Raw genomic sequence first — 14,460 nt, forward strand, 5'->3', positions numbered from 1 at the left:
TCATATAACCAACAGAGGGCGCTGTGTGATATTGCAGTCACTGTTATTCTTTCATATAACCAACAGATGGCACTGTGTGATATTGCAGTCACTGTTATTCTTTCATATAACCAACAGAGGGCGCACTGTTATTCTTTCATATAACCAACAGAGGGCATTGTGGGATATTGCAGTCTCTCCCCAAGTGAACTGTTGGTATAGGAATGATTAAAAGTGACTGCAATCTCAGCTACTGCCCGCTGACCCGAGTATAAGCCGCGGTAGACTATTCCAGCACATTTTGGATGCTGAAAAACTCGGCTTATACTCGGGTATATACGGTATACAGTCCATTGCAAATCTGCCGTGAACAAATTAGCTAACGCTAGTGCAACTTCGCTTCGCGACACTTCTTCAGTGTTCGGCGCCCTGGATGCAACTTCGGATTTTAGTGAATTAGCGTTGTACTGTCGAATCTACACCTGTCGAAGTGTTGCGCTTGTGAGCGAAGCCGTCGCTGGTGAATTTTCGGTGGTTAGTGAATTTGCCCCATAGTGAGATTCCCTCTTTTGGCAACCTCTCTACCGTACTTGAAAACCCACAATCTGGGCCAAATCGGTTGATCATGCGACAGGCCTAAGGAGACCTGCTGATGAGTTCCCCCAAGTTTCCCATACATGGGCAGATTTTGGATCATGTATGGCCATATTAAGTCTGACATTTTGGAGTCCATTTACTAACAATCAAATTTCGATTTCTTTCCATGAATCATGAAAAATGTGTATATATCCTGTATTTCAAAAAACTTGAGTTTTATTAAGGGGCCCATTTACTTAGCTCGAGTGAAGGAATAGAATAAAAAAAACTTCGAATTTCGAATGTTTTTTTTGGCTACTTCAACCTTCGACTATGACTTTGAATTGAACGATTCAAACTAAAAATCGTTCGACTATTCGACCATTCGATAGTCGAAGTACTGTCTCTTTAAAAAAAAAACTTTGACCCCCTACTTCGCCACCTAAAACCTACCGAAGTGCAATGTTAGAAGGTCCCCATAGGCTTTCTAATGTTTTTTGGTCAAAGAAAAATCGATCGATGGATTAAAATCTTCAAAGGATTTAATCGTTCGATTAAACTATTTGCAGTAAATCCTTCGACTTCGAAGGATTTACATTCGGCAGTCGAATATCGAGGGTTAATTAACCCTCGATATTCGACCCTATGTAAATCTGCCCCTAAGTGTAAAAACCACAAAAGCCTTTAATGCCAAACTTGATGCCAAGTAAAAGTTGCCGAAATGCTGTAGAAGTCAATGGGAGGTATAAGAGGTATTGGAAGTATTTTTATTTGGATCTTTTATTAAATTCAACGACAATTGTGGTTTTAAAGTTTGTGGGTTTAGTTGTGGTTTCGCAATTACAGCAACCCTGAATGGCTGGATTTGAGGGGGGAAATGCTGCATTATGGGGTGGTTATTTGCTTTGAAATGTTCATTTTGTACACTGCCCTACAGATGTAAATCATGTTTGCCATGAGTCCAAAGTCCATCAGCCATGTCATAAAAGCATTATGAATATGTTTAGCTGACCATATCCCAATCCACCCTTACCATACACTTTTATCTGGCCTAAACACAACCCCCCATTGTCCGCAATCAAAATTTACAAAAAATTAGAATTTTTCAAAGTTGGGTGAATAGGATGGATTTGCAAACTCGAAACTCGATTCGAGTTTTTTTTCTCCAAAAAAAAACTTAAATGTCAGGAAGGCTCCAAATTGATCCCAGGACCTCTTCCATAGGCTAAAACAGCAATTTGGCAGGTTTAAGGTGGCGAATAGTCGACTTTGAGTTCTTTAAGGGCCAGTGTATGATAAATTTCTAAAATCGTATTTGAATTTTTAAAAAATTATTAAAAAACTTAGTAAATAATAATTCCCTAGCGGAATTTGACAGTTTTGGCCATCAAAAATTTTAGTTTTCACTTCGCACCTTGATAAATCTGCCCCTAAATCTGTGACAAATGTAAACATTAAAAAAACTCAATAGGATTGTTTTGCTATTGCAGCTTAGTTGCCGTCAAGTAGATTATCAAGAATTAGACTTATTTCCTTTAAAAGGATTATATGGGAGATAGCCTTCTCGTAATATGGAACTTTCTGTATTACTGGTTAATGGATAATGGATCCCATAGCTTTTTATTGCATAACAATAACTTCTTAAGATAACTATTGCATAACTTCTTTATTGGGAGCTGTGTCTGGCATATTTTGGAATATTTTTTATGGCAGGTGTTGCTTTGCACCTGCCGGCACTGTACTCCGCACCTCTTACCAAATTGTCAGTTTGGAAAAAGCAGCAAAGTGCAGCACTCCCCCTACCACAAGTGAATAAGCACCAAGGGGCACACTTTTGTTGCTGCAATTGCCACAGGGGTAGTAGTAAATAACTCCTACTTTATTAATTAAAAGCAAATTAGTCTATCTCGATGGCAACGATAGCATCAGCAAATCTTATTACATGACAAAATAATTGACATTACAATATAAATCATTTGTATACTTTATTTCAGTTTACTATGTTTAAAGCCTCTCTTTCCTGTAAGGAATTCCTTATTGTTCATTTCAGGCCTCAGTATTATAATGTAGCACTTGGGGAAAAACAGTAATGCCAGGAGTCCACTACATGAACATAAAATGGCAAATATCTCCACTGCCACTGAGTCTTTGCCTCTGGTGCTGAGATATGTAGGGATGAAAGAAATCCAAACTGCAACAAATATCAACATACTAAAAGTGATCATTTTAGCTTCATTGAAACTGCCTGGCAACTTTCTTGACAAATAAGCAACTACAAAGCACAAAGTAGCTAAAAACCCCATATATCCCATCATGCACCAGAAAGCTACTGGCGAACCCTCATTGCATTCCAGTATTGTGACTCCTAACTCTGATGTGATATCATTATTTTTAAAAGGTGGAGAGTGAATTATCCAGAAACTACATATAATGAGTTGTATACTTGTGCAAGCAATTACTAATGCGTTGGGGATACGAGAATTTAGCCACATTCGTCGGCTGCTCTTTGGCTGAGTGGCATTAAATGCGATCACCACCATGATGGTCTTCCCCAAGACACAAGAAACACACAGTACAAAGCTTACCCCAAATGTAATTTGTCGAAGGACACAGATTAGGTCTACAGGAGGACCAATGAACATTAAAGAGCAGAGGAAGCACAAAAACAAAGCAAAAAGGAGGAGGTAACTTAGGTTTCTATTATTGGCCTTTACAACTGGAGTTCCTGAGTTCCGTAAAAAAATCGCCAAGATGCTCAGAGGAATAAGAGACCCTACAATTGAAAGAGAAGCTAAAGTTCCACCCAAGGTATCTTCATAAGCAAGAAATTCCAAGGATCTAGGCCGGCAGCCATCATGCTGTTCAGTGGGCCACATCCCCTCAGGGCAGTTCTTACATACTGTAGAATCTGTAATTTAAAAATGAAATATTTTTTAGCAGATTTTATAGTTTAGAGAACCTGCAGCAATTTTTTTCATCTTGTTGCCTTTATATGCTCGTTTATCAGTTGTTCCCCAGGAAAGAATGTTTCATGAATAGAAACACTCTATAAATGGAACCAATTTAAAATAAGATATAAGAGCCCGACCAGGCATTATAGGGGATGTAAAGGCAAAAAAATGAAGTCACATTTTTACTTTCTTTAATGAATAATAAATCAATCTCCAATATACTTTCATTAAAAAATGTGTTTCATTTTTATAAGAAACCTGACTGCATGCAGTGAAATTCCCCCTTCGTTTTACTTGCTCTGACTGCTGCAGATAGGAAACTTCAGACAGTCCCTAACTGCTCTGCAGGGAAACAATCATACTTTCAAACAGCAGGGGGAGCCCCCACCTTACTTCCCAGAACTCAAGCGGATTTGTTTGTTTCCCCGTAGAGCAGCCGTGATTATTAATCAGTCTTGCTGTATCAACTTCTATGGCAGATATTATTTGACTTGTGCTGTTTTGATAATGTATGACGATCCCTAAACTTAACCTCCCAACTGAAGCCCAGACCACACTGAGCATGTGCGTAGTCTTGGTCTTGCAAAGATGTTTAACAAAGTTACAAGATGACAGCCCCATGCGGCCAACTTTGAAAACATAAATCATTTGTTTAATTAGGTTTCTGGTGCAGTAAGTTCATGTTTATGTTTAATATATAAAATACAGCATTTCTAGCATTATTCTATTTTTGACTTTCGTTTCCCTTTAAGATATATTTTTTTCTTAGAAGCAAACCTTATAGGATAATGGGAAGGATAACAAAGCATGATTTCAATTTAGTAATGTGTGAAACACTGCACAGAAGGTGGAAAAAGCAGTCGAAAGGAAAGGTTCTGATGGGAGAAACTGGAGAGCAAAAGAAGAACAGAAAGCAGAGATAGTGTGGGGAAGAGAATAATACCATAGCACCCAAACCTAGTACTGGACATTTTGTTCAAATTAAAATAAGGCTTTTCAGAGAATTAGTTACAATGGAAATCTTGATTACCTGTTTCGTTGCTAAACTCATTATCTGAGCAAGAAATACAGTCAAAGCAGCAGACTGGCTGTCCTTTTTGGGCTGCTTTCCTGTAACCTGGAGGGCAGTTTGCACTGCATACAGATGTAGGCACCTACAAAACAGACATTACTAGAACTAGAATCAAGTGATCAAGCCATCACATCCCGATCATGTTACTGAGTAGGGAGATTCTGGAATAAAATAGCCTTTACAGTTGTAATAAATTCCAAGTTACTAAACACCATTAAATTAATACCTTTATGAATTATATATATATCCACTCAATGAATTCTCTTCAATGTATTTTTAATAAAATGAATTCAGTATTACTTGAGAAATTACTTGTACCCTAGGAGCAACACAAAGTTGGAGAAGGCAGAAGCTGAAGGGTTGTGGTCTTGATTTTTACCTTTCCTACTCTCATATTATACCCTAAAAAATCACAAACCCAACAGCTCACGGAAGGTAAAATAGAAATAGTAAAAGAGTCAAGGAAAAGTTTGTTGCATTTAAAAATTCCCTTCTGCAGTCGCCACACACCCTCTGGTGAATGAATATATAAAAAAAATTAAAGCCAAATCCTGCCCTGGCGCACGTTTCGGCTTTTTTTAAAAAAAATTTTATGGAATTGATTAATTGTGTACACAAAATTTTAATAAATGAATAAGTAATTTCTCAAGTAAGGTGTCAATATAATGGTGCTCAGTAACTTAAAATTTATTACAAATGTAAAGGGTATTCAACTTATTGATTGAGTAACAAATGGAATAATTATTGGTCTCTAATATTGTGAGAAAATCCTCAAGGTTTTAACAAATTATATGTATTAAATGGGCATGGGTTTCCTTTCTATATCTGTCTTAATTTTAAAAGTGTTTTTCAATATCCCTTGAGTGTCTGAAGAGTCCAGGGATTATTTTGATTGAGAAGAGTTAATTTATCCTTTTCAATAAAGGTTGTATTTATTAATGGAGCATGTGGTCAATAAATTATCTGCCATCCTGCCTTTATTTGCCAAAACAGATCAAATCAAATTCTGCAGCTAAAAAAACCACAAAACAGAATAAACACATGGTTTCTGCTCACTTCTGTGAAGCCTCCACTCCAAAAAATAGTAATGTTTTTGCTGGCTGTACCCCACTGAGACCCTTGCTTGCTGCTAGCAAGTTTGACATATTTTGTGGATCCATCAGGAAGCGCTTGCCAGTTGACATAGTCTGGAATTGTTGGTTGTTCTCCATTAGTATCAAAGGACAATTCCTGGCCAGCGGTATTGTTAAAGCGCACTTTTCTTACGTAGTGTAATAGCTGAGGAAATAGAACAGATACAATAACTAACAATAGGTAAAAATGTTAACAGATACATGGTTGTGTTCATCTGAAATAACATTCCACTTTAGATTTCAGCTATAGCAAAAACTGGTAGCAGCTTGTATCCAGACCAGCCCTGGTTATGCTACTGATGTGGAGGTCCATTTATTAAAGGTCCAATTTTAGTGGTAATAGAGGTTTTTGAAACCAAAGTTCTCTCTCTAAAACCATGAATGCCATGAAAGTTATTATAAGATCAGATTATAAAAAGCACAAACGTAAATAGCTGCTGAGGGATCCAAAAAAAAATCTGAAAACCTTGAAATTTCATGAACGTTTTCAAACGAAACCTCTAAAAAAAACCTCTAAAACCATGAATGAATGACAGATCTTTGCAAGAAAAGAAGGGCAACTTCCATTGACTTCTACATGACCTTGATAGCTTTTACTTGGTATATTTTTAATGAAAAAATAATGGATTAAGGAGTAATGGAACATGGTGTTGCTCTTCTACTAAAGCTTTATCACAGGGCAGATTCACTTAAAAAGGATTTTTAAGAGAAAAGTACCCCACTTGTAGCTAACATAAAAGGTGGTTGACAAAGTATACAACTTATCTATATACCAAAATATTTTTTTAATATTTGCAGTGCAATTAATCAGGTTAATACATCGATAATTAATTAAAAAGGTCAATCAATTTTTTATAAAGTGCTAATTAGAACTAGATTAATTAATTAGGATAAAATAGCCCTAGATATAGGTTCATTCAAAATTCAAAGACTGGCTTAAATAGTAACAATATTAAAGTGCAGTACAATAAATATCAATTGATTTCTTAAAAAATTAATTGTGCATGCAATTGATTAACTAAATCAATTAATTGAACAGAACAAATGGTCTCTTAACCCTGACCCACATATGACCCATACCGAACTGATAGTTAAAAAGTTGAGTAGGTTTAAAACCAATTGGAGCAGCAAATCGCCGGCGATTTGGTCCTGGTTCTTCAATACTTCCTTCAAGATCAGGGCAAGTTAAAATACAAGACCACAGTCCTTTTCACCCTGTTTTTTCTCTAAGTTTGTGGTGTCCCAGGTCTAGAAAAATAATAGGCAGTAAGCTTTTGGGACAACTCCACCATCTGCATTTTCCATTTTCTCTTAACTATTCTATGAATTTTATTTAATCAATTATATCACAATAAATTTTTTAAGCAATGTATTGATATTTATTGCACTGCACTTTAATCTTGTTACCATTTAAGCCAGTCTTTTTAATTAATTATCAATTTATTAACAGGATTAATTGCACTGCACTTTAGGCTGATTCTCTGTTTTATGAGAATCATTTTTTTTTAAAAAAAAATCTTTTGGTATATAGATAAGTTGTATACTGTGTCAACCACTGAGTAGTGAAAAACTATTTTCTAAGTGACCTATGTTAGCTACAAGCGGGGTACTTTTCTCTTAAAATACCCTTTTTTCAATGAATTCACTCTGACAGCAGTCAGACCCCTGCAGTAACTATGTATAAAAATAGGGGTGTGGAAGCACTCTAAAGGCTAAGTAATAGTATATTTAAGTATAAAGGAAGTGCTAGTTTTAATGCACATTCCCTGGGCCCCTGTCTCAAAAGTAAGTTTACAAAACAGGGGTTTTTAGTTACAAAGTTATGATCATAAAGTTGAAAAGCCACCATACCACATCAAGGTAAACCCCACATGGCGGTCCCTAACTTGTTTGCCTTTCGGCCATAGTATAAAAAGTCTTACTGCATAGTAGCATTCAGTGTAATCAGTGTCTGTTGAACCTTGGTTTCAGTGAAAAGGATCTATCCTCCCCCGCCAGTATGCGGCTTTTAAGGGAGAGGCATTGTCCAACCAACGCCCATTTTTAAAAGTATAGGGCCCCATTAGTTTAAGGGGGGGGTATGGGGTGCTATTAAAAACCACATGGCTTTTCAACTTTATGATCATAACTTTGTAACTAAAAACCCCTGTTTTGTAAACTTACTTTTGAGACAGGGGCCCAGGGAATGTGCATTAAAACTAGCACTTCCATTATACTTAAATATACTATTACTTAGCCTTTAGAGTGCTTCCACACCCCCATTTTGTACATTGTATTGTTGCCAGAAGCTGTGGCTGAGCTTCATGTGGTTTTTAATAGCACCCCATACCCCCCCTTAAACTAATGGGGCCCTATACTTTTAAAAATGGGCGTTGGTTGGACAATTCCTCTCCCTTAAAAGCCGCATACTGGCGGGGGAGGATAGATCCTTTTCACTGAAACCAAGGTTCAACAGACACTGATTACACAGAATGCTACTATGCAGTAAGACTTTTTATACTATGGCCGAAAGGCAAACAAGTTAGGGACCGCCATGTGGGGTTTACCTTGATGTGGTATGGTGGCTTTTCAACTTTATGATCATAACTTTGTAACTAAAAACCCCTGTTTTGTAAACTTACTTTTGAGACAGGGGCCCAGGGAATGTGCATTAAAACTAGCACTTCCATTATACTTAAATATACTATTACTTAGCCTTTAGAGTGCTTCCACACCCCCATTTTGTACCCTGCAGTAACTAACAGAATAACATTATTTTGAAATAAGTAAATAAGGGTATCTATTCATTCATCTTTTCAAAGATTCACATATATATATACACATGTTTACAGTATATACTTTTTACCTCTTGCTGCTGTCACCTACCAACAATTGCTTGCAAGGATCCTATCAACAAGAGGAAACTTTAGTAGGGTCATTTCTTGCAGACATATTTATCTAATGATACCTACTAAATGCTGTGTTTGTAGCTCACTTTGACTGAACAACATCCCAAAGTGTGCACTATACCTAAAAATCGATGAAAGTCAGGCTTGTGCGTTGTGACATCACTGAGCTCTATTTAGTCTTTCTGGCTAGGTTGTATGTGATTCCCTTTCTTATATGGATCTCATTGACACAGAGACCTGTACTGCAGGAGGATATTCTACGATGATACTATGAACACAGTCACTGCACACTTTATCTGAATCCACAAGCCAACAATTTGCAACACATAATAACTCACCTTCCATGGCTGAAGCTGACTGATATTAAAACTAGAGGAGGAAGACTTGTCCAAAATCATATATTTTATCCCATAGGCAAGTGAATAAACAGCATTATAAATTAGAATGGCATATCTAACGCTCTCTTCGTTGTAGCCCTTTCTTGCTAAAGTGTTAAGATTTTCCTCTCCTGTGCAGTGAGGAAGAGAAATATTTGCGGATTGATTTTGGCCTTGGTATGACCACATGCACCCAAAACTTGTTTCCCAGAATGATTTCATAAAGATATCCTCTGGATATAAGGATGGGTGAATACTATAGAGGAAGTTTCCAAATCCTGGAATTTGTATGAATGGATATAGAAATCCAATGGTTCCATTTAATGTTTTCCAAAATTCTTTATATGAAAATATTGGAGAGGAGATCCAGCTAGCGTGTGCAATCCAAACCTTGCCAGATGTTTTCTGCTCTGTGGCCACTTGTGTAAAAGGTATGACTTCAGGCATAGAGCAGTAAAAATATACAACATTAGCTGTGGATTTTTTGATGGCCTGAAGTATTGAAAGTGTCTGATCTCTGGTGTGCTGTGCAGATAGCTTCATTAAAAAGGCTACACAGATTCCAGCTGCTTCGATCTCTTTTCTTACCAGTTCACTGCTATAGAGACCAAAATCGTTATCAGAAACCAGGAGTCCTATCCAAGTCCATCCAAAGTGGCGCATAAGGTTAATAATATAAATGGGCATGATTTGATCACTTTGGAGTGTACGTAAGAAAGACGGAAACTGGACTTTATCACGCAGATCTGATAATGCAGATGCATAGCTTATCTGAAATAAACATAATAAATTATCATTTGGCCTAACCTGAACTGTCATATTAGGAGCCCCAGTTTGAAGGCTAAAGGGCATAAATATGTCTAAAATTTCTAGACCAGCCAACTTCTCCAACTTAAGAAAGTATCTGTGCTTTGCAGCAAAACCTGTCCATCCCCCAAAACAATCTGAAAATTTTAATACATTTTGGTAAATCACCGCAATTCAGCAGTGGAACAGATTTGAGAACTTAACAGTTACGTTTATTAATAAGTGAGCTACAATATCTTTTTGGAGCAAGCTTTGCACCTGCTTTTTGCACTTTACACCTTGACAAAAGGCTGGCTTAAAATGTCACATTGTTTCAGATCAAAGCCATATGATGCTAATAAAGGATTTTATATATTTTGCATTTTGTTTGCATTGTGATATACGGAACTGACTGTAGTGGACTCCGGGTGGCGTGCACCTTCCTGAAATTTTAGTGTGTGTTGACAGTTTTACTCTTCTGCACTTTGCATCTTGCCCAGTTTGTAAATGAACCTTTATATATCTGATTTTAAGGTATGTATTTTGTAGGTGTACCAATTTTACAGTGGACAGAAGATGCAGTTACTGCAAATTGTTACTGAATTTCAGAAATACGGGACAATTTATCTTGTATATTGTATATTTTATGGGATTTGCAAATTAATAAGTGAATGAGTTTGAAAGAACAACAAAATTCTATCAGTGACAACCTATTGCTTGAAAAGTCTATTATTACTATACCTGGGGAAATCTGTAAAGTCCCAAAATTCTTGCCATTGCAAGGGATGAAGAAGACTGGAGATCTCCAACTATACCAGCTATTTTGACATTTGACTCACACTTGTAATTGGGGGTCGCTTTTTGTATGCCTGTTAAAATTCTCATAGATCCCTCCATAGCTTGGGATTCCTTGTAGCAAGAATCACATATCCTGAACCCAAGTGTTATATTGGGTAGAAGTTTGGGATCATTATTAATTTCATTTATGGCATATACCATTGCAAGCACTTCTAGGTAACGCAGCATATAAAATCTGAAACAAAACAATGGAGAAAGATAAAGAATGTAACAACAACACTTTCAGGTTTATTTCATTTACCTCATAGAATAAGGCTACAGTTAACTTGAATATTTGAGTAATACAAACAGGGTGATTCTAGGCATTTTGTCACCCCATGTGATTGTCAGCTCAGCAGCTAACAAAATGCAATTGCCTCGACTCATGGTCAGGCAATATTCTCTTGGAAATGCTATTTAGTAATTGTTGGTTGGATAGCATAAGCTGTTGACCAGTGTATGGTTGCCTTTATTCTATTTAAATGCAAGTATTTAGACCATAGCATTGTTTAAACAATGTGTTATGTAGTGAAAAACCTCCCTACCATAATATCTAAAATCTATTTCTGCAATCTTTAAACATTCATAACATCTAGTTGAAAGTGCTACATAGACACATATGTAGAAAAAAATTTATATTTATGAAATGGTAAAAAAAAAGTTTGACACAGTTCAAAACACAATTTGTCAGTTCTCTATTCACTTGTATAGAATTTATATATTTATATTTAGGGGGATATTTATCAGGGTGAAAATAATACATATTTTTCTTGCTTCACAGGAAAAAAGGGTATAGGTATGGGATAGCTATCCAAAAACCCATTATCTAGAAAGCTCTAAATTACAGGAAGGCTATCTCTCATAGAGGCAGATTTACTAAAGGTTGCCAAAATGGCAATTCATAGGGACATCGGCAATTTGCTAACAGGTGAAGAGGGGAATTCTCTAACGAAAGAGCTCAGCACTAATGAAGTTCCGTGTCCTTCCATCAGGCGAATTTTCGCTCAGGTGAACGATTGTTACTCCGCAAATTCATCAAAATTCAAACTTTCCACTACGTTACCCTTTTTGGCAAAGTCTGCTTTGCAGGTTATACCTGGCGAACTGATAAGATGAAGTTACATCCTCAACAATATTATGACATCATAACCTGTATGCCGAAAAGTCATAAAAAAGACAAAATGCTGGCGTTTTTTCATATTTTAAAGTGGGAAAATGTTTAAAAGTTGTAACTGTTTTTTAACCATTTGAAGCTCATGCCACATTTGTTTAAGGGTGGGCTCATGTCTAGGGCATTAGAGGATCTGTTTTGTCTTTATTTTGCTTCCTTGGACATTTTAATAATAAGTGGCCACTTCAAGCAATTTCACCAACATCTCTAATAAAGACATATACTGTATATATGACCTATATTTACCCACCCTATTTGAATTGACTTAAGCGTAAGTGTGTTAACAAAGTTTTGATAGGAAAAAAGTAACGCTATCGAAAGTTTGTTCAGAAACGCCGGTGCTGATGAATTTTCACTTGCGAAACTTCGCCAGCAATCGTCTGTCGAGACGTAACTTCGCATTTTGATAAATAAGCTTATGCTCTGCAAATTAACGTCTGACGAAGTTGCGCAAAGTGTAGCGGAGCCTTCCGAGGCAAAAATTTGCCCTTTAGTAAATTTAGTAATTGAAATTTTTAAAAATTCAGTTTTTTCTCTAATAATAAATCAGTACATTATACTTGATCCCAACAAGATACAGTTTTTTTAATGTTTAAATGATTTGTTAGCAGACTGAGGGTATAGAGATTCAAACTACAGAAAGACCCCTTATCCAGGACCTGAGCATCAAAGGCCAACAAACCTCTGGCACCATACATAAATGTTTTTATTTAAACGAATTGAACTGGAATGCAATAATAATGAATCATCAAGATAATGAATCATGCAATGTATTATATGAAAAATAAAGTATATATGAATTATAAATATTCATGTAAAGTACATATAAGAAGGAAAAATGTCATTACTTGTCACATTTTGGCGAGTCAGGTTTTTTGGTAAAATCTACTTTATTGTTGTCAGGTCTCAGATGCACAGGAACAAGCCCCCCAATTACAATGTCTCCATCCTTTTCATAGACTTGCATATTATCCAAAGGTAGCTTGCACATTGATTCAGCTGTCGCTATAGCCATCCAACTAATTAACAGCAGCAAGCTAAAGAAACTTTTACTGCAAAAGAATTAGGAGAGAGATTAGAAGAACAGATTTATTTACACACCGTCTACTTATTACAGAATAATTACAGTTATATTTAAAAAGTACTTCTAAAATTGAATAGGTTCCCTCAAACTAAAGCCTATTTACTTTACGGATATATACGTTATACTAGACTAATATTAATGGCAAATATCTAAACTTCAATATAACTAAACCTTTCTTCTAAGTAAAAATGTATATATATATATATATATATATATATATATATATATATATATATATATATATATATACATACAGTATATTCATACATACCAGTTTATTCTTGAGATCTGCATGCTGTACCTTGGATGGAGGATCCTTCCCTTGTGAAAATATTTAGGTTTTGGATTGACATTTTATACTGCAATCAGTGTTCAGCTGAGCTATGGTGTCATACAGATAATCCTCCAGACAATAATCATAACTATATAATTATGTCAGAAAAATACTGTACCTTTTCTCCTCCTTCATTTACTATATCCCCAGGCACCAAGAGGGGCAAGCTATTTTTGTGTGTAAATCTGCATGTTCAATATATTCACCCATGTATTGTATATATTCACCCATGTATTGTATAGTGCTGCAAAACATGCTGGTGCTGAAAGCAGCAAGTTAAGTTGCAGGTAATACCTAGTCCCTTTGTAAAATGTATAATGAAGCAATAGAATTCTTAATGAATCAGATAAAATTGAGCATAGGACTGGCCAGATATGGGATGACTTTGACGTAGTTGGCCAGCTTAAATATATTGCAATATATGGACAAACAATCCCTGTTTTGTTTAAAGGGTAAGGCATTTTTCAGTAGCAGTATGCACAAAATGTCGCTGTCTTAAATATATTGATAATGGGTTTAGTGCAGAGGAATCTTGTATTTGTCTATATGTATTTTGTGGTCACACCCTCATTGCACCCCCGCCTAATGGTTTTAAAAAATAGTGGTGAGCACAACTTTCCCTTGTTTGTTATAGTAAATAATAATAAAGTACAAAAAATGGCAATGAAACCCTTGAAAAAGTTGGAGATACCAACAAAATGCATTGGGTACTGCTGATCTTTTGCCTGAAAAGAGGTTTTACACTTCGACACTATGGGGCAGATTTATCAAGGGTCAAAGTGAAAATTCGAAGTAAAAAAATTCGAATGTCAAGCTATTTTGTGTACTTTGACTAGGGAATAGTCCAAATTCGATTTGAATTTGAAAAAAAATTCTAAAATTCAAATATCGAAATTTATCATGTACTGTCTATTTAAAAATTCAACTTAAACCATTCACCATCTTAAACCTGCCGAATTGCTGTTTTAGCCTATGGGGGACTTCCTAGAAGTTTTTTGGGGCAAATACTTTGATTCATATTCGATCGAATGCGCTTAAACTTTGATTCGAACTATTCAAATACAGCCTATTCACCCGAAGTTAAAAACGTTTTAAATAAATTTCGATTGGTCTTTTTTATTCGAATTTCGAAGTTATGGGAGTTGGAACCATAACCTCTAGCTGGAGCCACGTTGTCTCGTCTCACTGTGTATTCGTATACTGCTGAGATGACAATAACGTTTACTTTGATTTTTTTACTTCGGAATTCGACCCTTGATAAATCTGCACCTA

The 14,460-nt window shown here is 36.0% G+C and overlaps 3 protein-coding genes across 3 annotated transcripts; all 3 read right to left on the reverse strand.

Annotated features, from left to right (window-relative positions):
• Positions 1–2,540: 2,540 nt before the first annotated feature.
• On the reverse strand, positions 2,541–3,445 carry LOC121396047 (vomeronasal type-2 receptor 26-like). The gene has a single exon (XM_041570638.1). The coding sequence runs from the start codon at positions 3,429–3,431 to the stop codon at positions 2,541–2,543; it is 891 nt and encodes a 296-aa protein (XP_041426572.1). The 5' UTR covers positions 3,432–3,445.
• Positions 3,446–8,856: 5,411 nt separating this feature from the next.
• LOC121396048 (vomeronasal type-2 receptor 1-like) lies at positions 8,857–9,907 on the reverse strand. Its single transcript, XM_041570639.1, has one exon. It carries the CDS (start codon positions 9,826–9,828, stop codon positions 8,857–8,859), a length of 972 nt encoding a protein of 323 aa, XP_041426573.1. The 5' UTR covers positions 9,829–9,907.
• A 379-nt stretch (positions 9,908–10,286) lies between these two features.
• Positions 10,287–12,846, reverse strand: LOC108697253 (vomeronasal type-2 receptor 1). The gene is made up of 2 exons (XM_018227161.2): positions 12,619–12,846; positions 10,287–10,795 (listed from the first exon to the last, which is right to left on the reverse strand). The coding sequence occupies exons 1-2, from the start codon at positions 12,783–12,785 to the stop codon at positions 10,498–10,500; spliced, it is 465 nt and encodes a 154-aa protein (XP_018082650.2). The 5' UTR covers positions 12,786–12,846; the 3' UTR covers positions 10,287–10,497.
• Positions 12,847–14,460: the final 1,614 nt, after the last annotated feature.

The sequence above is a fragment of the Xenopus laevis genome, chromosome 7S (genome assembly GCF_017654675.1).
Source record: "Xenopus laevis strain J_2021 chromosome 7S, Xenopus_laevis_v10.1, whole genome shotgun sequence".
In the NCBI taxonomy this organism is placed as follows: Eukaryota; Metazoa; Chordata; class Amphibia; order Anura; family Pipidae; genus Xenopus; species Xenopus laevis.

Coding starts and splice junctions, on each gene's coding strand:
- LOC121396047 (XM_041570638.1), bottom strand. CDS start 3,431: ATGTGGCCCACTGAACAGCATGATGGCTGCCGGCCTAGATCCTTGGAA.
- LOC121396048 (XM_041570639.1), bottom strand. CDS start 9,828: ATGCCCTTTAGCCTTCAAACTGGGGCTCCTAATATGACAGTTCAGGTT.
- LOC108697253 (XM_018227161.2), bottom strand. CDS start 12,785: ATGGCTATAGCGACAGCTGAATCAATGTGCAAGCTACCTTTGGATAAT. Junction 10,796..12,618: donor GACTCGCCAAAATGTGACAA/GTAATGACATTT, acceptor GTTTTGTTTCAG/ATTTTATATGCTGCGTTACC.